The sequence below is a fragment of the Paramormyrops kingsleyae genome, chromosome 11, assembly GCF_048594095.1.
Source record: "Paramormyrops kingsleyae isolate MSU_618 chromosome 11, PKINGS_0.4, whole genome shotgun sequence".
In the NCBI taxonomy this organism is placed as follows: Eukaryota; Metazoa; Chordata; class Actinopteri; order Osteoglossiformes; family Mormyridae; genus Paramormyrops; species Paramormyrops kingsleyae.
In genome coordinates this window covers 21,490,090-21,518,079 of record NC_132807.1, presented here as the reverse complement: position 1 = coordinate 21,518,079, position 27,990 = coordinate 21,490,090, and the positions used below count along the sequence as shown (strand labels likewise).

Below are 27,990 nucleotides of genomic sequence, written 5' to 3'. Positions count from 1 at the left end.
TCTCCAAATTGCACATGGTGTGTTTTTCTGTGTGTACCCTGTGGTGACCTGGCATAGCTTTCCAGGGTGTGCCCAGTGCTGCCTGGGATACACTTCAAGCCCCCTCCTGACCCTGTACTCGATAAGAAGTTGGAAGACGGATTGGTATTTTAAATTAAATTACTCAAATGTTTTCATTAGATCCAGGGTTGCAACTTTGGTCAGCTGGCTGGAGTGAGATTTTCAATTCGAGACAAGTCTGCGCAGGCATTTACATGTGTATATAACCGTTTTATTACCTTGTAAATAGTCTGTAGGGTTTGCAGACTGTTCCAACGCTTTTGATGTAGCTAATATTAGGTTTAGAATGGAATAATATACATTTGCATGAGAGTATGAGGGCGCGTCACACTATATGCCTGAGTTGGCAACCCTGGGAATGAAACATTGATTAAACGATACCTTGTAAATAAATTATTTAGGAGCGGAGCCAACAGGATGGACAATACCGAAGATTTTCGTTTGATAACATAGTAACACCAGTATCATGTCCCATTTCGATCCCTAGTCACCTATGTGCGGGTCCCTGAAAGTCGTCCTCGTTTTATGGGCGGCCCTGCTTGGTGATATAAACATTTTAAATGACTAGGTAAAAATAGACATTTTAACTTTAGAATCGGCTCTCAAAAAAAATCGGTATTTCAGCATCGATCATCCCCCCTTAATGGTTCTGGGAGGCGCGAAATGGACGGGCTGCCGGCTCACTGAAGAAGCCGGTTCGGAAGGCGCTGCTGGCTCGGAAAAGCGGCCCAAAGCTCGGACGCTGCGCTAGACACACATCTAACCGTGAAACACTGATTAGTTACAGTAGCGGCGGTGAACGGCCAGGGCCTGTACGGGCTGTGGCTGCTGGTTATCCGGCTCCCCGCCGCGCTGAGGTGACCGTTACGCGGCGGCTTGCACTTACAGCCACCCCGGCTCCGGCTTTCTCTCCCTCGGTTAATCTGCTGCGCAAATAGCAATAAAACTGGATTTTATGACGGGAAGGTTCAAGTTTACAGACCGACGAACTGAAAAAGCTCAGGGTAAATGGTTAAAATGTCTATAAACTGTCACCCGACAGCCTTGACCTGTTAACCCCATTTCGATTCCTGAGGTGAAGCTAGATTCCGTCGTTTGGTTTCATAAACTTATTAGAATTTCTTAAAAACAGGCAAAATTCCCTGCTATAAAAATGCGGAATAAACGGCACTCTGCCGTTATTTTTTTGTTTACTCTTATCTACTCTTGGTATTAGATATCGAATGGTATAGAAGGTGACTAATCATCTTTACTGCAGGTGACCCTTTAACATAACGGGGTATCGATCCGGTTTTTTTTGTAACACCATCCATTTTCCAGCCCCTTATCCAGTACAGGCCGCTTCCCAGTAGGGCTGCCCCTACATCTTCTTTCCGGGCCAGTCCCGGAGGCCATAACTGCTCTACACTTGTCTCGAGTAGCAATAAAAGTACGTTTATTATAATGGTGTAACCTAATATTCCTGCAGCAAATGCATATAGTTATGAATACGACAAACGTGGCTCTCTTGTGTTAACGGGGTACGTTTATTTGCCCACTTAGCTCACTGACACTTGACGAAGAGGAAAAATGGACAAATTGGACACCGGCCCGAAAAGCTGTGGTATGATCATCGTCATTTTCATTATTTATATGCGATCTCAGTGACACCCGCAGGATTTATCTTTTAAAAACTCCCAGGCACGATTCACAGGTGATTAATCTACCGAGATTGTATATATATATATAAATAAAAACAACGGATTTAACATGTTTGCTATGAAAGCTAAACATTATTATCATCAAACAGACAGGAGTAACATGCGTCTGAAGTTTATATCACAAATAGAAACGTAAATCAGTAAGCACCCGTGACCATGCATGGGCAAAAAAAAAAAACCAAAACAATAATTTCTATAGGCCTACACCTAGAATAGCAATTTCAATGTAATTAGGTGGCAGCATGTTTATGAGGAAAAACCCACCATACTGCTCAGTTCCGTGTTATAGCGTCAGTTTCTTAATTATTTTCATGGTTTCAATCGGTATAAAGGAATTTAAAATGCTACCTGCAGCCTGAAGTTAAAGTCGCAATTGACAATACCAAACCTGTGATTTTGTTATAGACTACCTTCTCCTGTCCCACTTTGGTGTATAATGCCATTTAAGTTTTTGTGCTAAAATAAGCATAAAATAGATATCATTAAGGGATTAATAAGGTACAACATTGTGTGAGAACTATCTCGGTCTGCCAACTTCATTTCCTAGCCTGGCCTTTGTTTGTAGTTTGTGTGTACTGTTTAAGTTACCATAAATTTCCTCACATAATCCAAAGATGAGTTGGAATCACTCAGTTGACCTTTGTGTGCCCAGTGATGGGTTGTGCATCGCCAGAAAGTCAACTATAGATGTCTGATATCTATCTTTGAGCAAATTAAAATATGAAATTTATATTACAGCAGTCAAGACAGACCTGAATTTGTTGCTTGATTGCCTCAAATACCAGATGAACTGTCCAGATTTACAGAAGCAAGCTCTATTCACCATATATTCCATCTGCCAACAAAAAGGTTAGCCGATCACTTTTTATATGGCTTAATTGATTTTATTCACCTCTAATACTAACTGTTGGACATAGATTACAGTTTTTTACTGGCATAGTTCATTGTCCATTCCTAATTTTATAGAAACAGTTGCTGCAATTGTGTTAATTATCACAAATTTTAACCTACTGAATTAGGTAGATGGTAACAATGTCCTTTGAGTCACAAGATGTCAAGTAAATGAAATGTTTATATGGACACATAAAATTTGTGTTCATTTTGAAGTTATGGATTTAAACCTATATGTTCAGTAATACTAATGTTGTATATGTTTATTTAAAAATTCAGCATAACTTTTAATTAGCTGGGAAAAGAAATGGCTTGATATTAGGACAGTGTATGAAAACGTGTTTAATGAATGCAATAATTTATCAAACAAGCTCCTAATGATGTTGTTACAAGTCTTCAGTGTCACAGAAAAAAAACCTTAATAAAATCTGCTTTGCATTTAAATATATATTGTTGCTCACTAGCACTAAGGAGTGATTTACATCTTCTTGTGCTCTCAAATGACCCATCTGCTCTCTTTTTCACCATCTTCCCGTTAGTTATTTCCTGTGAAACTCTGCACTGCATTGAGGTTTTCTGGTTGTGATCTTAATATATTGAAGATTTTGAGCCAAATGAAATGTGTTTGTGGTTTTTGTCATTTATTTGTCTTAATGTTCACTTCTGGATGTGTGTCTTGCCTTCCATAACAGGGAGTGCATATTCTCTGTGTTTTGTTTAGGAGTAATTTTTTTTTTTATTGTTTTTTTAAACCTGATATTAAATTGTTGGACATGTGGTTAGGGAAAAAACCTGGGCTATAGTCATTGATTTTAATAGAACTATGTAATTAATTTTATTAGCTTAAATCATTTGCAGCCGATGTATGTTGCCTGAACTTTAATCCCCTCCACAGCAGACTTTGTAGGCTGAAATATATTTACAATATTTTTGCCATCTTTTTGGGCTCAAAAATGCCTTTTGTTCTGTTTTTATGCATTTATTTGAACACAACTGCTGTATCTAAGCATGTTTTTTAGTTAAAAAGGCAGATATATAAATAGATAGAAAGACTGACTTAATATGGGGATTTTATGGAAAAATGTGGAATGGGTTTATTTATACAGACCAAATGAGTGAGAATGTCAGCTTCTGCATGTAGCCTGTGAAGTTGATTGCCATTCAACTTGTTAGTGATGTTGATTAACACGCTTTTGCCTGAGAAATGAGAGGTTGTAGCCAGGCTGCTCACATGACCTGATAGCTTGAACCCGGGCATGCTTGTCATTCCTCACGCTGTGCTGAAAACTGCCAATATAGCTGAAGGCCCCCACCAGTAAACTGGTACTGGGCCAGATATGATAATCCCCAATGCTAATATAGTGAACATTTTAAACTTGTTTGGGTTGCCAGTCCACAAGTGACATTTTTTCCAGATGCCAAGTTGTCGCTCTCTGCTTGTCTCTGACCTATGCACCACGGGACTTGCTCACACTGAAAGGTGTCTTTTCGTTTTCCTTTTCTAGAGGAGGTTATAAACTATTTCCGGGATATTGGTGGGATTCAGTTTGTTTACAACCTTTCGCAGTCCAGCAAACACACGGAGGTGCAGGAGGCAGCAATCTTCTCCCTGGGAGCCATGGCAGAGAGCAGCGGTGCGTGCATCGTGTTTTTAAGCATGTTCTTGTGCCTCTTTCTTCTAGATATAGTTCATATTCCTACCATGATAATGTGCAGCATTTACTTATAGTAATTTCTCATGTGTTGTAAGTCTCAGTACTCACAATAGATGGCGCCATCCCTTAGGTTTTGCTGAGGCACATTGTAACAGAAATCATTTTAAGCATACTATAAAGCATACTATAAAGCATACTATACAGCATACTATACAGCATACTATAAAGCATACTATACAGCATACTATACAGCATACTATAAAGCATACTATACAGCATACTATACAGCATACTATACAGCATACTATAAAGCATACTATAAAGCATACTATAAACACTTTTCACTTCTTTGACAACATGAATGCTTGTGCTGGGATTGTTTTGGGAGTATTTTGTGTGGGTCATTGTAAATACTTAAGCGATTTCATTCAAGCTATGCGCCCATGCATTTATATTTTCAGTTTCTCTTTCACTCTGTCGTATATTTCTCTGTTGACAATGTGGCCGAAAATCCCATGCTTTTAGAAATATACTTCCCAGACCATGGGTTGTTAAGTCTTTTCTACATTTCAGTGATTCTTACTCTGAAACGCAGCAAACAGTAGACTGGCTATGCTGCCAAGGTCTTAAACGATATCCTGCCCCTGAGTGTCACTTTTCGATGTGCTGTGATAACTAAAGAGTATTAATGCTTCCTTTGCAGTGTTCTGCCAGCAGGATCTGTGCGTTGCTGGCATTTTCTCAGACTTGACCCGTTCGCTTGTGCAGGACTTCCCACAGAGCCTGAAAAGGACAGTTGTGTATCTAGTTTCAGTGCTGGTCACCAAAAGCAGTAAGGATGTGTTCTACAATGGGTATTTATTTTTTGTGGCTGTTTTCCATGGTTGTTGTTTTTTTTTGGTAACTCTAAAGATTGAGCCAAAGCAGGAATCATTCCTCTCCCCTGCTAGCAGGCTGGTGACGGCTGTCTTGGGCTCTCAGTGAGTCTCGGCTGCCCTTGACCGACTTCTGTAGAGGTCAGATTTACCATACAGTTGCGTATCTAGCCAAAGGGGCTGGCACCAGCCTGCACTGTTCCAGTCCCGCCCGGTTGCATGTCCTTGGTCCGTCTGCTCTTGGCAACTGACGCGGGTCTCCTCTGGTTTGCAGGAGCAGGCCAGATGCTCGCAAAGGCCACAGGCTGCATCGACGCCCTCCTGAAGATCTTCAGGTAATGGGCATCTCCGTCCCTCTTCCGTGGCGGGTGTGGTGGTCTGAAGAAGTCCCACTCAGTGGCTCTCCTGTCTTTATGAAGCACGAGCTTTCCTGTTGGAGACGGCATCGTGGGGGCAGCGAGTGCCACAGAGCTGTACCAGCTGTGGGCAGCGGTGTCAGGTGCCCTCTGCAGCTGTGTCAACAACCCACAGAATGGTAGGGCACACAGCCTACTTCTCATGGCTCAATTTTGACTGCACCTTACACAGTCAACCGTGCTTTGATGAGGGGTGCGTGACGGTTTTGGGGCAGTGTGTGGCTCAGTGGGTTAGGATTCTGTGCCTGTGATCAGAAGATTGCTGGGTCAAATCCCTGGGCCAATCCCTGGATTTTGCTGTTGTACCCTGAGCAAGGCCCTTAACCCCCAATTGATCCAGGGATCACCTGCCCTTGTGTACTCAAAGATGTGTGTTGCTTTGGATCAAAACTTCTGCTAAATAAATAAAATGTAAAAATATAATACTTCGAATCTGAATTACAAGGCCCATTGAGACACCTGGTGTTGTCACTGTGACTAAATATGCGTTTAATTATATAATTATGTAAGTCCAATTAAGAGCTGAAGCTGCATGGAAATCAGAATGCCTTGCAACCTGCCTTAAGGAGGACTTTATAATGATAAATTAAGCATGACAAGAAGAGACAAAATAATACTGCAGGTCCGTTGCAAACGCACATGACCGAACATGATGTTCTGTCCAAACAGGCCCCAAATCACATGCTCCTTAGTCTTGCAGCCTCTCGGTCATATAAGAGACTTAAAGGTGTGTTCTTCAGTGCTGGGTCCAATAGGCTAAAACAGCCACATTTAGTGGGGTGGAGCCGCAGGGTGTGAGACTCGCCCAGATGTGTTTGCAGCGCATGTTTTCCTGTCAGTCAGTATGCTGTGGCGATAGAAATCTGGGCTGACAGATGGAATGCACTCGATGTACAGGCTCACTGATTCATGCAGCGTCTTTTCTTTTCTTTTTCTTTCTTCCAAAGATGCTTCAGAAACACTCCTTAATGCTCACAGATTGTCTGATTTTTGACTCAGGGCTGCTCAGGTTAATTCAAATCAAAGTTCATATATGACATTCATACACAACATGCAGCAGTAGATATAAGCAATGAGTTTCCCTGAAAGCTCCTTATAGTAAAGTAAGTAAATAAAAGTAAATACCGGTAAAAATAGTAAAAGAGCAAAAAAGTGTTTGAGCGTGCAATAGAAGTGAAAACAGTTTGTAGCTGGAATGGCTAGAATCCTTGAGGATGGACCCGTTGCCATATTAATCGAGTATTTTTTTCCTGTTATACACGGCAGAAGAGAACCAACAGCTGTGCACTTCCACCTTTCCAGCGGTTAAAATGTGGCTGCAGGAGTTCACCCAACCGAGGAAGGAGATGGCGCAGCCCATATGCTCCCTCATAGCCATGATTGTTGCCAACAACTGTGAGTAGGCCACACGTGTGCAGGTGCATGCATGGTACACACGAGTAAGCGAGAAGGCCCTCTTTATGTAAAAGATCACAGCAGGGGTCATACTAAAAGTGCTTTCAGGAGAGGTCCCTTCAGTGTGCTTAGGTCTGTTTTTTAGGGACGCTATATTACACCTTTTTGTGCCAGTTTTGTATAAGGACAGCAGAGTGGCTCTGCACATACTGGTCTGACGGCTCCTGCACCGTGGGCCTGATTTCATATCCGCTCTGCATGTGGACTTTGAATTTGTCTCTCCATCTTGTTGTCTCCTTCCACGGGCAAACAGTGTTGGGCATTTCCAGTCCAGAAGCTACAAATCCAGACCAAGATTTTGTTTCTACCAACCAGCTGAACATAAAGAGTCACAGTCACAGAGTACTCAACTGGTTAGTAGAATCAAAATCTTGTACTGGATTTGTAGCTTCTGGACCTGAAATGCCCAACGCTACAGGTAAAGACGTGCTGTTGGATGTAGGTGGGTTTGTATCTGTAATATTCATAATGTCTGTGAGTGCCTGGAGATTACACTGGTGTTCCATCCAGGGTGTATCTTGCAATGGAAAAACAGTTATGGCAGACAAAGAGATGGCTGGATGAATTTTTAGATATTGGTTCATGGTTCCGCTTTGTAAATTGTATGCTCGTCCATCTGGACTTTCCTCCTCATTAGTGCCGAATATCCACGGCTGGAAGCACACTGTCCATGGATTGTGTGATAATCACTGGATTTGGTGAGATGCACCAGAGAGGAAGCAGGTGACGAAGCTAGTGGTAGCTGTACAACTGTGCTGGAGACCAGTCAGGTGCCCGATGCAGCCAGCAGGGGGCCGTAGGGCCAGCTGAGGCTGACTGTAAAGGCAGCATGAATTATTGAGTGGCCTTTATCAGTTAATAGAGCTGATGGGGAACTGTGAGTGAGTGCAGTGGTAAATCAACCAAAACGTTTCAGAGGGTACTATACGCTCATGTCAGTCATTTGCTACCAAGTCTTTGAGAAAACAGAACTAGGAATTAATTCAATTTAAAATGAAATCCCCCCTCAAATTTTGCATTATGAAGACCTATCAAATCCTCATTTTTTTGGTCAGATTTTGTCTGTTTTGCCAGTTTCTTATGGATAGAAAGTGGTGGAATCCTGCTGTTTTTGTACTCAAGCCAGAGCTATATAAAACACTGTTCTATGCCTATAGCTTGCTGGTTTAATCCTACAGCAGTTGTCCAGTGTTTTTCAGTCGCTTGTAACCTATTCCGAAATGCAGCGCCATTTTCTGTGGGCTGGTAGTATGGTAGTACACTCTAACCCTGTACCTGTGCACATGCCATATAGGACAGTTAAGCAAAGAGTGTTTTACTGTGAATCTTCGGAAGGATGTTAACACTGTTGCATGTATTTCAGTGGAATAAGTGCTGTTTACAAAAGATAACAAGCACTAGTTTTATCGTTTGGTGTCAGGGATTCTAACAGGCATCGATTCACCCTATCAGGAATCCCCCTGTGTCCCTGATGCTTCTCTTTAACATTTGACTTCATTACAAGCTGATAAAACAGAAATCCAGTTTGACGTGCTTTAATTAAAATGTGTAAGAGTCCACTGATTCATTGCCTTTTGAAGGCTCCTGGTTCGTACGTTGTCTAGCTCCTTAATTACATTGAGCTGATATACATGTGCTTGAACTGAAATATCTCTCTAGCTTTTTAGATGAGCAAGCGTGTTATTGTAATGAAGGCACCCGCATGATTTCTTTTAGGTTTGATTTTCCATGTTACTGGATTTGAATTCTCTAATAGTATTGAAGTTGTTTAGCATTTGTAAATGTGACCTCACGTGTCAGCTTAGTGGAAAGCTGCCCCCCCCGCCCACCCCACCACCATAATTAAAACTAAAAATAGTTACACTCTTGAAAAGGCGACAGTGAAAGTGGGACCTTGCCGACTCTGTGTGTTGTGTGCATATTATAGTCTCTCCCTCCCATATTCTCTGCTCCCTCTTCTCTGAAGCCTGTGCCCAGGTCTGCTTCGCCTCTGTGGGGGGGCTGGATGCGTTGGCCCGGTGTTTGCTACAGCTAGTGCCCGAGTCCAGGAGAAACCCCTCAGCCCGTGAAACAGCCGTCGCCATGACGAGGGCGCTGTGCGCCTGCATCAGCGAGAGCGGTGAGCGAGCGTTCGGGCGGGTGGGCTGGCACGGGGGTCACGTCGGGGCGACATCTCGCCAGCAGCAGTCCTGTATCTGATTAGCGTAGCACCGCTGACGAGAGGGTTATAGCAGAGTTGGGGGCAGAAGGGGCTTCGGCCCTTACAGCTCAGTCGCGAGTGACCGGCGTCTCGATCCTCAGCACTTCTGGCCTCCGCCTTGGCTCAGCAGCGGCTTGTCCCTCAGTTCCTGACCCTACTGTCCTGCCCCAGCCTGCATCCCGCAGACCAACTCTGCATCATCCTCACGCTGGGCCACTGCACCCAGGCCAGTGGTAGGTGCTCTCTCCGCCGCTTGCATCATCTGCATCTCTTTATTTATTTAACCCATGGCATTTATCTGAAGATCCGCCTTAGGCTCCCCCCTGTACTTAACCGTTCTCTATGTCACTCTTTCGCCCAGGGGATGGATAGCAGGAGCGACTTAAAAACCGCTTTGAAGCTCCTTATACGCCGCGTGTTGCTGAAAACGCAGGCCTGTAATGTTTTTTCACTGCAGCCTAGATGCGTCTTCGCTGCTCCTCCTACCAGCTCATCCATAAAAACAAAATGAGAGAACTGTAATAAAACATGACATGTAACCGTCTTTGTCCCTTTCTGTAGAATCACGAAATGTGAAGCAGAGTTTTCAGTATTGTAAATACATAGAGCCCTAGAGAAAGTATTGTTCTTTTACAGGAAAATAACTTTATTGCGGAACATCACTATTATATCACAATAGAATATGTCAGAAGGTTAAAAATGAGGTTTTCCCGTCGTTAATGGGTCATTAATGGGAGGTGGCATGCTGGGTCAGTGGCTAGCACTGCGGCCTCACATTTTTAGGGTAGGCTTGGTAGGGTTTGCCTGTTCTCCTCGTGCTTGTGTGGGGTATTTCCAGGTACTTCTGCCTCCAGTCTAAAAACATGCGACATTTGGTCTCTCTGAATGGCCCTTTGTGTGTGATTGTGCGTGTGCCCTGTGCTGGACCGGTGTCCTGTTCAAGGTAGTCCTCTGTCATTAGTTTCTGGGGATAGGCTGCAGGCTCACTGTGACGCTGTAATGAATTAGTAATTATGGAAGATGGACGGATGGATATTACTGTCAATTATAATAATCTCCCTTAACGTATCCCTCTAGGGAGAATATTCTAATAATTTTTCTCATTTAAAGGGTGTGTCTCACTGTTGATTTCATTGCATTGAATACTGAATTCGCATTCGTCACACCTATGAAAAAATATAATGAAGTCTTTGTTGTTTCTTTTATTAAGTTACATTCCTTTATGTTTATCTTATGTACTGTTAGCTCTTTGTACAAGAACTTTTAAAGAAGTTTTAATGTATCAGCCAAGGTGTCCAGCAGAGTAACAACACTGAATGCCATCACTAGTAATTTTGTATGACTGGCTGGGGATATTGAAAGAAAATGTATTAACATAAGTTGGTACCACTTTACAGTAAGGCTACCCTTATAAAGGGTTTATGGATGGTTTATAATCAGGTTATTAAATAGGTTGTAACACTTTGTAAATCATTAATAGACAATTATAAACAAATTATAAACAGCTTTTTTTTGTAATTAATGAGTTACTACCATTTAGAAGTGGCAAAAGGGAGCCTTATTGTAAATAGGGTGCCTATTAGTTAATGAAAAATAAACTGCAGTTAGTCTCGATCTGACTGGCTGAGGGTTTGTTTGCCACACTCTCTCTGCGCTTTGCGCTGCACAGCATCTCTCCCTCCGTGCGCTGCTCCTTCCCATAGTTCAGTGCGTTTTCCACAACGACCTGTCATCTCTCCGACGCAGAGGCCCACCAGTACCAGTTCGTGCAGAGCGGAGGGCTGTCCCACCTGATAAAGCTGCTGGCTGAGTCCCAGGACGAGGAGCTGAAGAAGGGCGCCACCTTCGTGCTACAGACCTGCAGACTGATGAGTGAGTGAGGTGGCGCGATTATCTGTGCCGGTCTCTGTCTGTGTTCAGCATGTTGTGCTGCTGTCCCTGTGACTGTTAGGATCAGGAAGGTTCTAAACACACCTTAGGTGCTCTGACTGTGCTGTTACAGTCACAGACGGGCTCTTAGGTTTAGGGCATTATATATTTTCTGTCTGCCCCTTTGTGCCTCAGCTGAGGGCTGCTCTAGTATGCGTCCTGGCACAGAACACACACTGACACCTGAAAAATCCTTCTCATCGAGCACAGGAACGGCTGTTAAACAAGCTCCGTATAGCATTGCTTGGCGCCTGCAGGGCGATCACTGCCTAGGCCAAGGCGAGATACGCTGTTATCTCACAGACTGATTAGTGACTGTTTTTCCCTTACAAGCCAAGGCCTTATGCGCGGGCGGCAGGAACAGCCCCTCACAGGCTGACCCCCGTGACCTCGGTGACCCCGACGACCTCCAGCGGAACGTCTCGTCAGTCTGCGACCTGGAAAGTTACCAGAGGTCGGCACAAGAAATGCTGCAAAGGATCAAGCGGCTAGAGAGAGGGCTGGCTGGGGTGAGGCTCCCAGAGCAGGGGGGGTTTAAATGGCTATCAGGGCGTTAACGCTTACCAAGCTATGGGGGCACTGCCACAAGGTGACGTGTAGATTAGAGGCATCGCGTCACATGGCTGTTTCCCTCTAGGCCATGTTACGGTTTAACCTTTGAAAGTCGCCGTTCTGTTTGTTTTTCCTCCACAAAGCTTCCCTTCGTAGTTTTCTACTCGACGTATGAATTCCGTTCAATCATTCACAGAGTTCCACAAAAAAATTCCCGCAGTGCAAATCTTTTTTTGACATGTGTGTTAGTGTTGTGTGGCTGTACCACGGTTTAAAGTTTTCTCGCCCGTGTAATAAGGCATGCAGGTAACACAGCTTGGCAAGAAACAGAGAACGTCGGGCCGTGAATCCTAATTTTAGAATCTGCAGGATAAGACGTGGGCTTTCTGTCACCCTGGGCAGGTCCTCTGGGACGGTGCTGTTGACGGGGAACGGGGCCCTGGAAATTCCACATTTAAATGGCATGCCCCGCCACAGTGGAGTGTAGAGACAGGCACAAGAAAGCGGCACCGATCTTACCCTGTGCCTTCCCCCGTCAAATTCTATGAGAGCACCCCATACCGGAAAGCGCAAGCACGGACGGATGGGACCAGGAGGAAATCTACTGAGAGTCTAGAAGGTCTGTTTGAGAGAGGGGAGCTGACTCCGATCAGGCCCATTGCCATCCCACAGAAGGGTACAGGAAGCAGGAACGATGGGGGAGCCGGGAACCCCAAGGATATAAGCTGTTCAGAAACCAGGGATCAGGATGAGGTTCAGACGGTAAGCCAACGTGCCGCTTACTCTCACCACGTCGGACACAGCGGAACACGGGTCCAAGGCCTCCTCCGCGCCTACAGCCACGTCACATTTCACACATCCTTTTGCTCCCTGCCGTTTGGCAGCCTCTGAGATATAGCTCAGATTGATCATCATGTAAGCCATAGCAGTCAGAACCTGTATTAGCTGTTTATCAGAAATGAAATGTGGGAGGGCAGGATTCCATTCTGGGTGTTTGTCTCAGTTTACTCTGACGCCTGTTTGCAACAGCTCTTGTCCCTTCCGGCCAATCTTCATAATTTTTGCCATTGATTCTGATGTTAATTATCCTAAATAGGAGCTACGTTCGTTCCATGTGTGCTAATGTCACCTGTGGGGCTGTCTGTCTAGAGTCGGGTGAGGAGGCAGATCTTCCAGAGCACCGCTGAGCAGGGTGAAGCCACCTCCCCGCAGCAGATCCCGACCAGTAGCCAGAGACCCGGAACCGGGTCCGGACCCCCTCGGCAGGTGCCTCGGCCTGTCGGTTCTGTTTCTGGGCTGTGGTACCAAGCTGCTGGTACTCAAGGCTCCACAGAACAGGGGGGTGTTCTCTGCTCCATGTGTAGGGTCAGACTGGTTCCTGAGGGCCAACCCCAGTCTCTGTCTGCAGAGCCACGCGAGGAAGGCGTCTCCCCCCTCAAAGGCCCCATGAGGTATCCCCATGGACCAGAGCCGTCACACAGTACATCATAAAGCAGCACCGCTCTGGTGATCTTAGTTTATTTCCTTCCTGCTTGACCACATGCTCTTCAGCTCTGAAAAGCAAGGTTGTCTCAACACCAAGGAATGTCTTACGCATTGTTGACACAAGCGGTGTGACAGAACGTGGCCCCTTATTAATGCTCCGCACTTGGATGTGACCAGCTGCCTGGATTATGAGCTAGTCTGAGATCTGGCCCTTGCTCTGAGTCACACAGCAGGAGCAAAATCTTAACAGTTTGCCCTCTTGCTGTAGTTTTAAAGGAGCAGTTGTGCAGGGGGCCCCATGTGTGAGGGGTTGTGTGTCTTGGGGGCCCAGTTGAAGTAATGTTGTCCCAGGCTTGGGAATGATGTGCTTTCCCGTCCTGTGGAAATGTGAGGCTCTGAGGAATGACCTCTAAATCTGACCTCCAAGATGACAGATTATATGGGCTTCTGTTCATCTCCCCCCCCCCCACTCCCCCCTGCAAAACATAGTATACAGTCAGGTGGAGTATAATTGTAGGTGCTGCCAAGTACAGTTGCCCCCATCCAGGCTGAATTGTGGCTGTGGAAGCTGCTGATCCTGTTTGCAGATGGCAGGTGTGCCGCCTTTGGGTGCCCAGTCCCGCCTTTTTTCCATGGGGTTATGGGCATCAGAGCAAAGGGGAACGCGGCCATGCATGCTGCCAAATGCCAGCGCCGAGCAGCCATCCTGCACTCTGCCCTTCTGAGGCCTCGATTGGGCAGCAGCTTACCACTCACCACGTGCCCCTTCCCTTGTGTGCTGCTATTGCAACACACTCTGCTCTTCATTTAACTGCCTCTTAGGGGGTAACATTTGTAAGTGGTGCGTCTGCATGGAAAAATGTCCAGGCATTTCTGGCTTAATTGCTGTTGTTTTTCAGCCAAGCAGGTCCCGTCAAGGAAATCCAGAGTAAACCACACATCCAAGGTATAGTAATCCTCTTTGTGACATTCTAAAAGAATGCATGAGTTGCATTTGTGAGCATGTCACTAATTAAAGGCATTTCCCAGATCACACGTCTTTGTGCTCTGAGACGCTTGATGACAAAATCAGCATGATACTAAAAACTCCAGCCAAACTGAACCAGCAGGTCTCCTATCGCTGCTCAGGTTAGTCACAGAAGCGAAATGCAAACTGCAAACACACAGAGCAGAGGTGAGATTCAAACCCCCAGCCCTACAGGTTTGAGGCAACAGAGCCACCCACCAAGCTACATAATTTGCATCAGTTTTCCTTAAATGACATAGTTATAAAACATGTTACTATTGCACTATGCATGCTTACATTGTTAGACCAGCTTGAGAGTTGGGGACAGAGGAACAAATCCTTGCAAAATTTAATAGAGGCATCCTCTCTTGAGGGAGACTCAATGGATGCCACCAGAATCCCCTTGTAGAATAGCCAGGCTCACTGAAGGGAACTTCACAGAGGGACTTCCTGTTTGATGAGATGCCTCCTGGGCACATATGCAGCCCCCCTAAGTAGGAGGGGGGGGGGGGGGCTAACCAAGCGTCAGCACGTCCTGGCAGAACAGCCTGGGTGTCTCCTGTTAGCTCTTGTTTGATTTCTACTCAGGCAAAGATTTGAAGTTAAAAAACATTAGTGTGTAGCCATAAGCCAAAGTCCCTCATAGTTCCTGTTAAAATATTGTAGTTTGTGTTGTAATATATGGCTGTTGGGAGCAGATTTATAAACCTGCTGTCAGACGTGATACACGGGGTTTTTTTTCCGCTCAGGGATGTTGTACATGCCTATGTAAATGTGTGCCGTTAGAAGATGTGGCAGGCCTCTCTGCTTATTTCCCATCAGGCTGTGCAGTGAGCTTCTCTCTGGCGAACAGTAGGAACATCCCGCAGATCCTCCGCGATTGCCAGCACAAGTGTGACAGGCATATGGTCCTGCTGGAGGCTGAGGGCCGCTTCAAAAGGGCTATCAGGGAGTTAGTCAGGAAAAAGCCTGGTGCTTTCAGGCACCCCGCACGTAAGGAGCTCCGGGGCTGCCGATCTCCTCGCGGAGACCCTGCTGTGTCCGTGTCGCCGGATCTCCTCGCGGAGACCCTTCGGTGTCCGTGCTGACCATCCCTTTCTGCCTTGCTCTTGCTCTGCCTCTTGTCACGAATGGTACAGACCAATATACTAATCTTTGTTAGCACATTAACCCAGGGCAGCTTAAAACAAGGACGTTAAGGGTCAGCTGGCAGTCATCACATTCTCCTCCTCTGCAGGCTTACAGTCCCATCAGGGGAGTTAGCATGCTACCTCAAAGATGCTAACATTTTTGTTACAATATATGCAAAGCTTGAGTATAGCCTGAAATACGGAACACTGTTGTTGGCTGAATGTATTTGCTTCTGCCTTTAAATGCCGGATAAATGTTGTCTTTCTTGTAATGTTGTGGAAATTCCCTCTGACCTTGAAATATCTTATTAGCTATTAGCCTGCTGCCAGCACTGCCAGCCAAAGCATATCAGGCAGCTTACCAGCACCTCTGATATGAGTGTGTGTGTGTGTGTGTGTGTGTGTGGATGAGATCGGGGAGAGGGTTCATATGGTAAACTCACGGTAGAAATCTGTTGTAGAGTGGTTTAAATGCATCTTGAGGAAACAGACTGGGGGAATTTCGACTTGTTTGGGTCTAACTCTTATGAGGACTTATTTTAAAAACAATTTCAGACATTCTTATAGGAATCTTAGTCCGATTATGGTGAGCCTTTACAATAGTGCAGAATCCTACCTTTATAAAAAGTGGAATAAGTCGCCTACCTTTAGGTCTGAGAGGCATTTGGCCCAACCACAGATGTACAATGCCAAAATGTGCCAAAACCGGAACTGCACCCACGCCATTGTCGCCATGGATATGGCTGTGTGGGCATTGCGTGGGGAGGACATGCGACAGCCTCGGCTGCCAGCCCCCACTTCCCGCACTGCCTGAGCCAGCAGAACTGTGTGCAACTGGGGAAGAGCCTCGACACAAACTCGACGTTGAAAAACATGTTTCGTGGGACATATGCTCTTCTGCCCACGCGTAATACTGACCGTTTTCTCTCCACTCTTACAGGTCCAAATCTGACACCGTTGAACAACTGGGGTTCTCCAAGGACACCTTGGAGGAGCACAGATATGCCATGTAATGGCCATCGTCCGCCTTGAAAGCCTCGGCTTATCGTGCTGTACATACCTGCCCAGAAAGAACCATGATGGTTTTGGGCCCACTGTATAAGTGGTTCAAAAATGCTGAAAAATGCTTTGTCTTTTTTTTTTTTATTGAAAAACTGAGAAGTTATTTATCCTGTACTAAATAATGTGTAATAGTTACTAATCCTGAAAATTATTCTGTTTCTCTTCCTTTGTTTTGAAATCTGGTGAATCGCTAAGTCCTTGTATTGATTAGCGTACATATTATTGTATATACATCGATTAATTAGGCTGTTCCCATTTATATTTAAGGTTTATGTATTTAATTTATGTATAGGAATTGTCAATGTCCATTTCACCTTATTCTGTTGTTTTAGGAACTTCATTTCTGTTACTTTAATGATTGTCTGTATCTACTACGAAGCCCTGGGGGAGCATCCAGTACAGGATGTCAGTCCATCGCAGGCACAGATACACGCAAACAGTCACGCACATAATCACACATTACAAGCATTTCATAGATTTCAGTTAACTTAAGTTGAGGAAACTGGAGTCCCTGGAAGAAACGTGTGTAGCATGAGGAGAACATGCAAACTGTTCTCACACACATGTCCTGGCCTTTCAAGTAGCTGCTAAAGATGGAAATTGAGAACATACTCCGATATTGACATGGAAAGACAAAGCTTACATTTATTTCCTTTTATATTTCTTGCTCTCCTTCATCTGCACTTTTCAATAAACACCTTGGTCCAGGTTCCTTGTTGTAGTGATAAAAACAAGATCAGAATCAGAATCTGTTTCATTCTCGCCAAGTGTATGTGTATGAGGAATTTTGATATGGTATGTCAAATGACTTGAGCCTGATTGTTTGGCACACTAGTGGAAAACTTGTTTCTCCTCTAAATTATCATACGGACTTCTTTTTCTTGCAGGTATATCTCTGACTCCTCTTAAGGAACCTCAGAATACTCAAGGTAACTATTGCTTCATTCTCTGTCCTGTATGACTTCCTGTATGACTTGATTTGAGAGCTCATACCTTTGGGCCTAATAATGCAATGGTTCAGGGTGAATGAGTTCATCTCATGTGTAACAAAGGTGCTAGTATTTGTTTCTGTTGCATGCTATAGCCGTTAGCTACTTATCATGTCTTCAGTATGACAGAATCTGTCCATCTGAACTGTGGGAATGTGGGCCTTCGGAACGGGTAGGTATTTTTGCTGCAGCTGTGCTCCCCGTCAGGTCCGGTCGCTAAACAAACAGCCCTTTGATTTGACTTGCTACAGGGGGTCGCGATGCAGGGAAAGATAAGCAAGATGGATCAGAAGAATGTCTGTAAATACTTGTCATATCTCTTACCTCGTTTCACTTTTTGTGTCCGTACATGAGCAAATACAGCTAAATACACCTGGGAAACAAAAGCCTTTATTTATGGTAGTAAAGTAAAGAATCCCCCCTTGAGTGTCATAGCCACAGTGTAGTGGGCGGGTTCTGTGCTCTGCGTTGTGTGAATGGCCGTACTGTTCTCCAGTCCATTTGCTGGCATATGCTGTGGCTAGACGTACCTGGGGGTAGTGTTCTAGCCACCTGTGAACGATACTCACTCCCCAGTCTGTGGAGGACAGAGGGTGGTCCTCCTGATTCCATCCTTAGTTCTTTCTTCTTGCACCTTTTAACAAATTTTTCATAATTTTTTAGCATTGAGTTGCCATCCCCAATCTCAACACCCTCTGTTCTCCTCCTTGCCCTCATCTCTCTGCCCTCAAGCTTTTTCTTGCTTGTTATGTGGCTGCAGTGACCCACCGCCATTGCCTTCATGTATAAATAATTCACTATGACAGCCCCCCCCCCCCCCCCAGCACAGCAGCCTTAAGTGACGCAGCCTGTGATTCAGCCGTCGCCACCGCATTCTGAATATGCAAGGTCATCGAATGTGCACTTGAGGTGGACAATTGGCTTCTCCTGGACTTAAAATACCAGAGACAAGGGTTAATCTTTTTTTCACTTATTGGAATGGGTGCTTTTACATTAGCCTGAATGACTTCCCCTGTAATGTAGGGTGTTTTAAATTGTTTCGAATAGTGCTGCTGTTGTAATTGTCATTGTATTTTTTGCACACTTTGTCTTTGAACAGACGTATACTGCTCTACTTTACACAGTAATTCTTTATGATATGTTAATAGAGTAACCCCTTCACATTCGCATGGATTAGGGGCAGAAGATCCCCAAAAATGTGAAAATTTGCGAACAATCTTGAGCCCTGCTAACCTCAACCTATAACAGTCAGCTAGCCTGAACGATAATATAAAAAGTCCATTTATTGCTAATTCCTAAATAAATAGTACTGTACTGTACACTTTACATCTCGGATTACTTTATCATTTCCTGTCGTCCTTTTTATATAATACACTAACCATCTAAATTATGCCCCTGTATGTACAAAGTTACTGCTGTATGCACTGTGAGCAATACAGTTTGGACTCATTATTAAAAATGTAAAATTAACGGCAATGAAACGTTTACAAGTTCCCGAGAGAGATGCAATGGGCACAAAGACAGCTAACACGTCAGGGAGGCTGTTTGCCGAGACAATTAAAGATGCCCTGTGTACCCAAGCCAGGACTTAAATATGAAAGTTATAGTACGCACTTACACTAACAAGTATTATGTATTATTAATATTTATATATGATATGATTTTAAGTGTTCCAAATCATTTTCAGTAATGTTTTTGGTTGCATATTTCTGTGATCTTTTGACCAGCTCCAAAAATATTTCTTTTATTGATCATGGCCAGCTCACGAATGACTGAAACCATGAATGTGAAAGGGTTGGTGTATAATGTATAGGTGTATAATCTTAAGTTAAATGTTAATTTATTGCATATGTGGTTTCTTCAGGGTAATTGTCTGTATATGTTGCTTCGTTATAAGGATAGCATATTGCAACCTTTCATGACATTGATTTTTCTTGGCAGGCTTTTTTTTTTCAGGTCAGGTCTCCATAGTTGTAATTCATATATTGAATCTATGCCTATCAGTCAAACACACCTGGGGTATTTGCACAATTGACCAGATTTATGTCTCCAGGCAGCCGTTGTAGCTGTAGTAAGTAATGCGAGTAGCAAGAGAGGACTTCCGTGAATCGTCTCTGTATTTAACCTATGAATTTGCTGTGGTCATTCGTCTCAGCCATGCCTCATGGAACCAGTAAATGGAGCCGGTGGTCCAGATTCATTACACCATGTTCTTAAAAACAAAATATATAATGCAGTTAACAAAGCTCCTCACTCTCGAACCTGTTTATGTGCTCTGAAAAGATGGAAGATCCTATGGGTCCTTTACCGTCTCCCTGACTTTAAATAATGGCCCGGAATGATTGACTGTCTGTTAAATTCAGTTTTTCTCCCTCTGCTCCCTCTGATGGCTGGGGAGGTGGGGGTCGGGTGCCCTTCCAGAGGGCCGCTGTCGGCATGCTGAGAGCCCGCCTCGGCACTCTCACGGGGGTGCTGTCCTTTGAGAGCGCGCACAGCTCTGCACCACAGGTTCCGACAATAAATGCATTATGTAGAGGAAAGCCACAGGCCGCGTGTGGCTATTAAACTAACCCAGAAATCAATATGGATCTTAACTGCCTTTGCTCCCTAATTGGCACCCGTAGTCTTTGCTCATTGTCGGCGCTGAATCGCCTAGCGAGCCGGCCACGATTCTCAGAGGGGGAGATTCTCCGGCAAATGTGGCCAGATAGCAGTTTATAGTAAAAAAAAAGCGACGAACGGCTTCATTACTGAAAATATTACTTACAATTCACTTTCCCTGGGTGTCTGTTGGCTTTTTGAGAAGGTATGGGAATATCTGTTTAGCTTGGATGAATGCGAATGGGGGGGGGAATTTCTTTGTTACAAAAAAGCCATTAGGGTGACGGCAACAAAATCTCAACTGTATCTCTAGCCAATAGCCTGACCCCTCTGCATAAATAATGAATGATCCAATTGGCTTGTAGCCAGCTGATACCCATTAGCCCAGGGCTTGGCTTGGGGGTGGGGGGAGGGGGATGGGAGGAGAGGCGTCTTTAATATAGATGGGTTTTTTTTTTTCGTTTGGTTGTCACGGTGTACACTTCTTTTTTGATGCAGATAAGCGGGTAAACCAGGAGCACTTGTCATCCGCCAAGAAAGACTTGGAGCGAGAGTCTGGGAACACATACCGGGTAAATATATCTTGTTTAAGAAAGAAAGCAACTTTAACTGCACGTAATAGAGTTATAAAATAATCATGTGAAATGTATGGGCCACCTGTGCTGCTTTGCCAATAAAATAAACGTAAGTGTGAAACAGGACATGGTGCTGTAGTGTCGCAGCCACACTGATGAGGGCACCTTAAATCAAGCGTGACTCTGCTATCTTCAAGGTCCCAAGTGCTGAGTGTCCTCAACGTAGAGAGAGGAAGGACTTCACGGAGGAGGAAGTCCAGTACCTAATGGATGGAGTGAGGAGGCTAGGACCCTCTTGGAACTCCATACTGTGGTCCTACCCCTTCCAGAATGGGAGAACCAACGTGGATTTGGCAAAAAAATACCGTCGCTTGCAGGCAAGATTCCCATCTGTGTCCCTTTCTATTTTTTGTTGTTGTTTCAAAGTAAGTTTTAACACAAGGAAAGGCTGATTAAAAATTAATATTTAGTTTTAACTAGGGCCATTGATTACATAATCACTGGAGCCTTTCATAATTTTTTCATGATTCCCTCACCAAAAATTCATAAAGCATGTCAGATAGGATTAACATGAAGCTTTTCTAAATATGACCAAGTGGCTAAATATGCTGGCTTTTGTTACTGCTTGGGATGTCTTTAAATTAAGTTTTATAGGTAGCGTAACACTGATTGTTCTTTGATCTTTTTCAGAATGCTCAACAGCTGGCTGTGGACACCTCACGTAACTAAGACTAGAACCAAAGCTTTAATAACTGCAGTTGAATGTGTAATTATTCAGTAGTTTTTTTTCTCTCAAATATGTTCAAGGCAAACCTAATTTTTTGACTATTAAGAGTAACATACTGCAAAAATTGCATTTAAGATGGTTGTGTTTGAAGTTCAGTGACCACTTGTTCAAAAATAAACGTGAAAAAGGTTGTTCTTCGGTTCAACAGCTACACAAATGCATCAGTTGTCAGACACTGCTTACTTACTTAATAGGCTTTATGTCGGATGATGGGTGTCAAGCAGTGTTTCACTGTCCCTAACTCTTGCATATTTGGTTCCTGGTGCGTCATCAGTGCTTACTGCTGATTCATTTGTCACTCATTCCCCCAGAAGGTTACGTCATTTGGACCGGAGTGATTTCAATAACTAGCGTGTGAAATGCAACGGCAATAATCGTAATATTTACCGTGCTTGTCCAAGCCCTTGAAGACTAGAGTAGTTCTTCCTGAGTCCTTGTGGGGGGGGGCTGAGTGGAACGTTCTTCTCTCATAAATCTACATCGCTGTCCCCTCCCCTGTAAACCCTCCAGTAATATTTATGGCTCTGTGTCCAGAGAAGCTTGATACACAGGCAAGCACAGGGATGTAGATATTCTCTTGGTTTAGATACCACCTTTCTCTTTTTGAAGGGATTCAAGCTCTTGTGTATCAGTCAGTCCTTCAGGCCAATGTATGGGTATTGTTATGGGTAACTGTGCTTGTGAAAGAACTCATGCCACCCCCACCCCCACCCCCACTGGTGCAGAGTGATGGGAAGCCGTGTGAAATTATTACCCTATACTGGTGAGGAACCATATATGGTGGCTTTGTTGACCTTGATTTGCAACATAAAAAAGTCACAATAGAAAAAAGTCTTGTAATATCTTCCAATAACACTCTAGGGTTGAAATTTTGAATTTCCAAGTATTTAAATTAAATTAGTGCCCTACAATGGGTTAAGCCTTTTTCATGTCCCTTGGAATCTGTGATGTCTTGATAGCCTGACACATCACCCTGGGACTGATATTTATGAAGACCAGAAAGAGCTCACCATTAGTCTGCCCATGCCTCATAGAAGAGCTTGTCCTTCCAACCCTGTCCCCTCCCCCATAAACCGTTTCCTCAAAACAATCTATTCCCCTTCCCCCCTACCCTACCAGTCTGAAGAGGAGGTTGTGTGTGTGTTGCCATAGAAATAGGCTTTTCTATAAAGTCACAATTCACCAATTAAACATGTAAAATTAGTTTTCAGTGATGCAATTTTGCGGCAGAACAATAATAGATATATAAGAAAATAAGTTCAGCCATTTATTCTTATGAAAAATCATTGAGGATAGCACTAAATCATGTTTTGATAAAAGGATTGTATGAAGTATGTAAATGGTAGGTTTTTATTTCAGTGTTGTTGAGACGCAGTCAGTTGTGTAGGGTTAGTCACTGTAATTCTGCCTTAAGGGTATATATGCCAGCTTCCAATATCTGCTTATAAAATGTGTTATACAGTGAATTGTGCTAGTCACTGAATGCACATTTTTAAGGTAAAAATTTTTTATTCTTAGAGACCAAGTGATTTAATTAAAATGAGCATTCCATTACCGGTCGTTCCACAGCATGTCATTTTAACAGTTAAAGTAAGAATATGTGAAAGTCTAGATGCAGCACAAATACATTTGTTAGTCGTTTAGTTATTTAAAGGGCTACTGTCCAAATTATGTAATGTTATTTTCTGCTGTCCTGTTTTGTTTGTCAGTCATTCTGCTTATTATCCATAAACTGCAGACTCTGGAGCATTTCTGTTTCATTTTTTGTGGGCCAAAAATTCTTTAGTTCAGCTATTGCAAGCATTTCCATGATCCATTAAGCAGCTAGTGCCACCTTTAAATATGCATGTCATCAACATTTATGCTTGTGTCAGTTCTTCAGACTAAGTCAACCTCATTCGTTGTCGCGTTTATGGCTGAAGCCATGTCTCCGATGACTGTGGGGACCTCAGTGTCAGCAGTCAAGTCCTTCTTCAGGTCACAGATGTCTTTTACATGGTCCTCTTTGGGGGATCCATCAGGGGAGCTGATTCCATTGACACGTTCCTCGTTTTGTGACGTCTCAACAACTGATTTGGCAGCTTTAGTCTCCCCATTCAGCTCAGGTGTGAGACCCTCATGCTCTCCATTCTCCACCTTTAACTCCTCAACCAGAGCTGTACCACTGTCACTTGTTGGCACATCTTCAGGTGCTTCCACTTGAGCGTTCACCTCTGGCACCACAGCCGGGACAACAGGTTCTTGGTCATGTCCCTCTGCTGCACTTTCCATGACCTCTTTCTCAGCCACACTTTCTTTCACTTCATCACTTGGGAATTCATTGGTAGAAACTGACTCAGAAATAACTATCTCTGGAACAACCTCTGTCACTACAGCCTCTGCATTTTCTGAATTTAGAGCAATGCTTGGCACATCTACTTGTGAACTTAGACCTATGTCAACATTTTCAGGCTCTGAACCCACAAAACCGTCGTCAGATTTGTCTTTGACCTCCGCCTCTAGTTTTGTTTCAGTGGATTCAGCTGTTTTATCCTCATCTGTTGTTGTGACTTCAGGGAGCTCCTCTGGCAGAGGTGGAGGAACCTGTGTTGGTTCCAAGATTTCAGTATGCGTAGCATGTTCTTCCACTGTGTTTGCATGAGATTCTGTAGTCTCGCAAATAACAGATTCTTCTCGAGTCTCGAGAGCGTCTGATGGAATAATGGTCTCTGCAGTTGGTTTCTGCACTGTGGTAAGACCCACAGTTTCAACAGAAGCTTGTTCAAATGGAATCACAGTGCATTTCTGTACTGGGGTCACATCCACAGTTTTTCCTGCAGCGTTTTCTGATGGAGTAGTAGTCTCTATCTCAGTGGTGGACTTCTGTACTGAACTGACTTCCACAACAGAAACTTGTTCTAATGGAGTAACAGTCTCTGAGTCGCTGGTGGATTTCTGTGTTGTACTCACTTCCCTCTCAACGGTATCTGGTTCTGATGGCATGACTGTCCCTGGTGGGACTGTCTCTGACTCTATGGTGGGCTTGGTTCCTGCGGCCTCTTCGTTTGTCACAGCAGTACATTGTTCTGCTGGAATATCTGCTTCTGTTTGTTTGATGGGTTCGTGTATCACTGTCGTTTCTGCAGTAGCTTCTTTGACTTGAGCACTTGTCTCAGGTGTAGTCACTGGAGGCTTTGTGTCCAATTCCTTAGAAACCGGCTCAACCACAACATCAGCAGGAGGAGGCGATATGATGGGAGCAGGATTCTCCTGAATGACTTGAGTTTCAGGGGCTTGCGGAGAAAGGGTGACCACCTCCTCTGTTACTTTTGGTTCATCTGCCTTTTTCAATGCAGGGGCTTCCAAGCTTACTTGCAGCTCTGACCCACTGGATGGTTCTTCTGGCTTTTGTGTCTCGACAGGAACTGATGGAATTGCTTCCTTCGTCACTGCCGCTGTTTTCTCTTGAGCTGCATCCGTTTCTACTTGGGTGCCTTCCGTTGCTGGAGCCTGGGATGGCACAACCTCTTGAGACACCGTAGAAGCCTCCACTGTGGACTCAGCAGAATCGTCCACGGTGGCTTGCTTGTCAGCCTCGACTGTGCCATCTATCTGCTCTGATAGTAGGGTTGCAGACTTGGTCTCAACGTTGTGGGCGTCCCCATCCTGCTTCTCTTTTGTGTCGTTGACATCATACCCCTTCTTTTTCTTACTTATCTTGCCTCCCATGGTGTGTCCTATAATAATTAAGCTACAATTAGTAATGGTGACAAGGCTTGCCCCCATGAGAAAGGCAAATGAAACAAGAATAGCTTGATGAATATTTGGTTTGCTATACAGCAGTACAAGATCATTTAAATAGCAAAGCGGAATTCAGAAAATGCTGTGCTGGCCTGCTGCCATAGCCCACTGTTTAAGGACAGCCCACTCTGGAATATTATTTTCATTTTGGAGATTGTCTGTCATGTTCTACAAGAGGTTTATGGGTACCATGGGAACCTAGATGAATACTGCACTGTAAGATCACATAATCCAGCACATACCATACAGCCACAAGGGCTTCTAGGAAAATGAACTGGTACATACAGCCTATTTCAAGCCTTCTGAATGACATTTGTCTAGAAATAAATTAATGGCCCAAGAATATATCTGGACATATGGATGAATTTATCTGAAAAAAAAAACAGCATACAGTCACAATATCATATTCAAAATGGTAAATACTATGCTGCATGTTTGAGACATAATACATAATGTGGTGCAGTAGTTATTCTACAATTACATGCCAGAAAACGGTTAAGTACAAAGGACAAGGGTTTTCTAGTAAGGGCTTTAAAAATATATGAAAAACCACGTGAACACGTCAGGAAAAGTGGATTGTGTCAAATATCCAACTGCCAAAGGTGGCACCCAGCATGACGCATGATCATGATGCTCCAATAATCAATTTGTCGTCACGTGGAAGGTGCGATCCGCATTAAGATGCCGGCCTGATTACAATGGGCGCTGTCCATAGTGCTGCACCGGGGCAATTGAGTTGCTGAGCGTCACAGGTGCAGCCGGACGCTGATTTATATTATGCGGTAACGGCAAAAGCAGCTTTGGTAACTCAACGCAACCGGTTTTCGCATGCCTGGCAATTTTCACGTTCCAAAATAATCTCAATTAAGTAATTGGATGGATTTCAACGCAGTAGAGTGGCATAAATCGGTTTAATTTAAATCAACAATGATTTATCCATGAAATGGTGACAATTGCAAAAAAAATTTATGTATTAAAATACAACTGCACAGTCCTGGGACCGAGGTCTGGTTCTGTCTTCAGTAGTGTGGTACACCTCCTGAAAGTGATCTCCTGCTGTACAATCATCAAAAGAGGAATTAATTTCAGAATTACCTACCAATACTGCTGAATCAACACTTACTCTAACCAGAGTAACAACATGAGGGGTGATATAAATAAGAAAGATCTGTTTAAAAAAAAAAGAAAAGAAAACGCCAGGACGTCTTTAGCACCAACCAGCCCCCACCCAACACCCACTGCTGCCCCTCCCGGATTTTATTGTTTAGGAACACGTACACCGGCTACCAAATGCTCCAAAAGCATTAGCAGTGTAAAACTTGGCCGCATAAAAGGGAATATTTCGCGAAAACATTGCTAGACAAGCAATACGTTGGACTACTTCGAAAGTATTCGCACGATGGCCAATGCACGGAGAAAAAAAGACACTTCCACAGCTAGTCGCTTACAGCCATGTGCACGGTTCATTTGCAGTCATCCTGAGACCCCAAACTGTTCCTCTATTCTTACATTTCAGAAGCATGGTTCATACAATGAGCGCTACACTTCATCATGGTCACACTCGTTAAGACAAATTAGAAATATTAATCCATTTAACGATACTTTATCAATGCCTATACATAAATACACCATTACGATTTCAGCATGTTAAAATTAGTAATTATATATCTTACAGGATGCAGTACATCCTAATGAAATATTACTTCATTCAGAAAAGTGTCAGTGAATCGTTTTAGTCATGTAAAAAAACATATTGTCATTCCATCCGATAAAAATCAAACAATATTCGGTATTACAGTTTGGGTTTTTAAATTGCTGAATTGGTAAAAATAGTAATGGGTTTTTAAAGGATGTCTATGTACTCATCAAGAACAAAGGGCAGCTCGCCCAAGCGCTAAATTAAATTTCTGCAGTTTCGCTCCTTCACTGTAACACTATAGTTTAAAAGTGCGAGTTTAAGCAAATGTATTTTTCACTTTAATTTGAAATGCATGTTGAATGATGGACAAACCTGGCTTGCTGATGCGATGGATTCAGTCGGCAAGGAAAGTCGAAGGTCTGGTCCACCACCTTCCAAGGCTGAGCACAAACTGAACTAAGATCAGGTTGGGTACTGACAGCTTCTCCCTGCTTTTCGCACTCCCCGAGGTATGATGTGGGACTGCGTTTTTTTAACCCAGCAAAGTACCCCCCTCCTCCTCTTAAACGTGCTTTTTGTAAGACATCTGTCGCAATCAGGAGCGGTCCTGCCCACTGGCCTCTCAGTTCCCCTCCCCTTCCTCTCCGTACTGCATATTTCTCTAAATGAAACGGGGTTTATTCCTTTAAGGAAGAATGCCCCTCTTACCCCCCACTCCATTAAACCGTCACTATAGCAACAATTTTCCTTTGACTTCCATGTAAAGCGAATTAATTTTAATTCGAACTTTCTTAACACTGCCGTGCGCCTCTTTTTAAGCGCCACAAAACGTGGTGTGTGGAAATTCCACGTTTTCTAATAATGTTCACTAGTAATCCCTACCCATTTCAAATAAAAAAAGGTAGCAAACTAGGACGAAAAATATGATTAGTGTCTCGCAGGAAAATATACTATGTAGGTAGAAAACTCTGATGGTACGATTGAGGTATTTAATCATGTTTCCGATAAATATCAATTTGTTCTTGTTTAACATTTTCGGTGTTGTTTTTATAATCGTATTTCCGGCAAATGCAAGTTGTATGACTTCTGTTACCAGTTACCAGCTCAGCTAGTACAAAATTGGTGAAATCCGCTCATTTTCTATTTCATTTGTTTGTTTATAGCGTTGTGTAAGAAAAGTAGCTTGGACTGTTTTATGGTGAT

General features: G+C 43.8%; 2 protein-coding genes across 9 annotated transcripts; one reads left to right on the top strand and one right to left on the bottom strand.

Annotated features, from left to right (window-relative positions):
- Positions 1-655: 655 nt before the first annotated feature.
- On the top strand, positions 656-21,529 carry terb1 (telomere repeat binding bouquet formation protein 1). Of its 8 annotated transcripts, none has more exons than XM_023790867.2 (23): positions 656-1,064; positions 1,381-1,489; positions 1,603-1,663; positions 2,502-2,609; positions 4,157-4,285; positions 5,010-5,138; positions 5,456-5,516; positions 5,601-5,716; positions 6,864-6,992; positions 9,019-9,171; positions 9,354-9,485; positions 10,999-11,124; positions 11,515-11,690; positions 12,136-12,495; positions 12,883-13,184; positions 14,118-14,164; positions 14,248-14,346; positions 15,047-15,217; positions 16,295-16,363; positions 17,304-17,345; positions 20,505-20,578; positions 20,779-20,958; positions 21,272-21,529. In XM_023790867.2, the coding sequence occupies exons 3-23, from the start codon at positions 1,630-1,632 to the stop codon at positions 21,308-21,310; spliced, it is 2,676 nt and encodes an 891-aa protein (XP_023646635.2). In that variant the 5' UTR covers positions 656-1,064; positions 1,381-1,489; positions 1,603-1,629; the 3' UTR covers positions 21,311-21,529. The 8 variants fall into 8 exon arrangements, with proteins under 8 accessions (XP_023646635.2, XP_023646636.2, XP_023646634.2 ...); XM_023790863.2 differs by having other exon boundaries at positions 657-1,064; positions 2,499-2,609; XM_023790864.2 differs by having other exon boundaries at positions 657-1,135; positions 2,499-2,609.
- A 1,093-nt stretch (positions 21,530-22,622) lies between these two features.
- On the bottom strand, positions 22,623-27,363 carry LOC111833008 (uncharacterized). Its single transcript, XM_023790873.2, has 2 exons — positions 27,160-27,363; positions 22,623-25,084 (listed from the first exon to the last, which is right to left on the bottom strand). Exon 2 carries the CDS (start codon positions 25,074-25,076, stop codon positions 23,247-23,249), a length of 1,830 nt encoding a protein of 609 aa, XP_023646641.2. The 5' UTR covers positions 25,077-25,084; positions 27,160-27,363; the 3' UTR covers positions 22,623-23,246.
- Between the last annotated feature and the right edge of the window lie 627 nt (positions 27,364-27,990).

Excerpts from the sequence above, each read along its gene's own strand:
- terb1 (XM_023790866.2), top strand. The coding sequence starts at position 1,630 with ATGGACAAATTGGACACCGGCCCGAAAAGCTGTG. Across the intron at positions 5,717-6,863 it reads TGTCAACAACCCACAGAATG|AAGAGAACCAACAGCTGTGC; the intron begins GTAGGGCACACA and ends TATACACGGCAG. Across the intron at positions 6,993-9,018 it reads CATGATTGTTGCCAACAACT|CCTGTGCCCAGGTCTGCTTC; the intron begins GTGAGTAGGCCA and ends TCTTCTCTGAAG.
- LOC111833008 (XM_023790873.2), bottom strand. The coding sequence starts at position 25,076 with ATGGGAGGCAAGATAAGTAAGAAAAAGAAGGGGTATGATGTCAACGAC.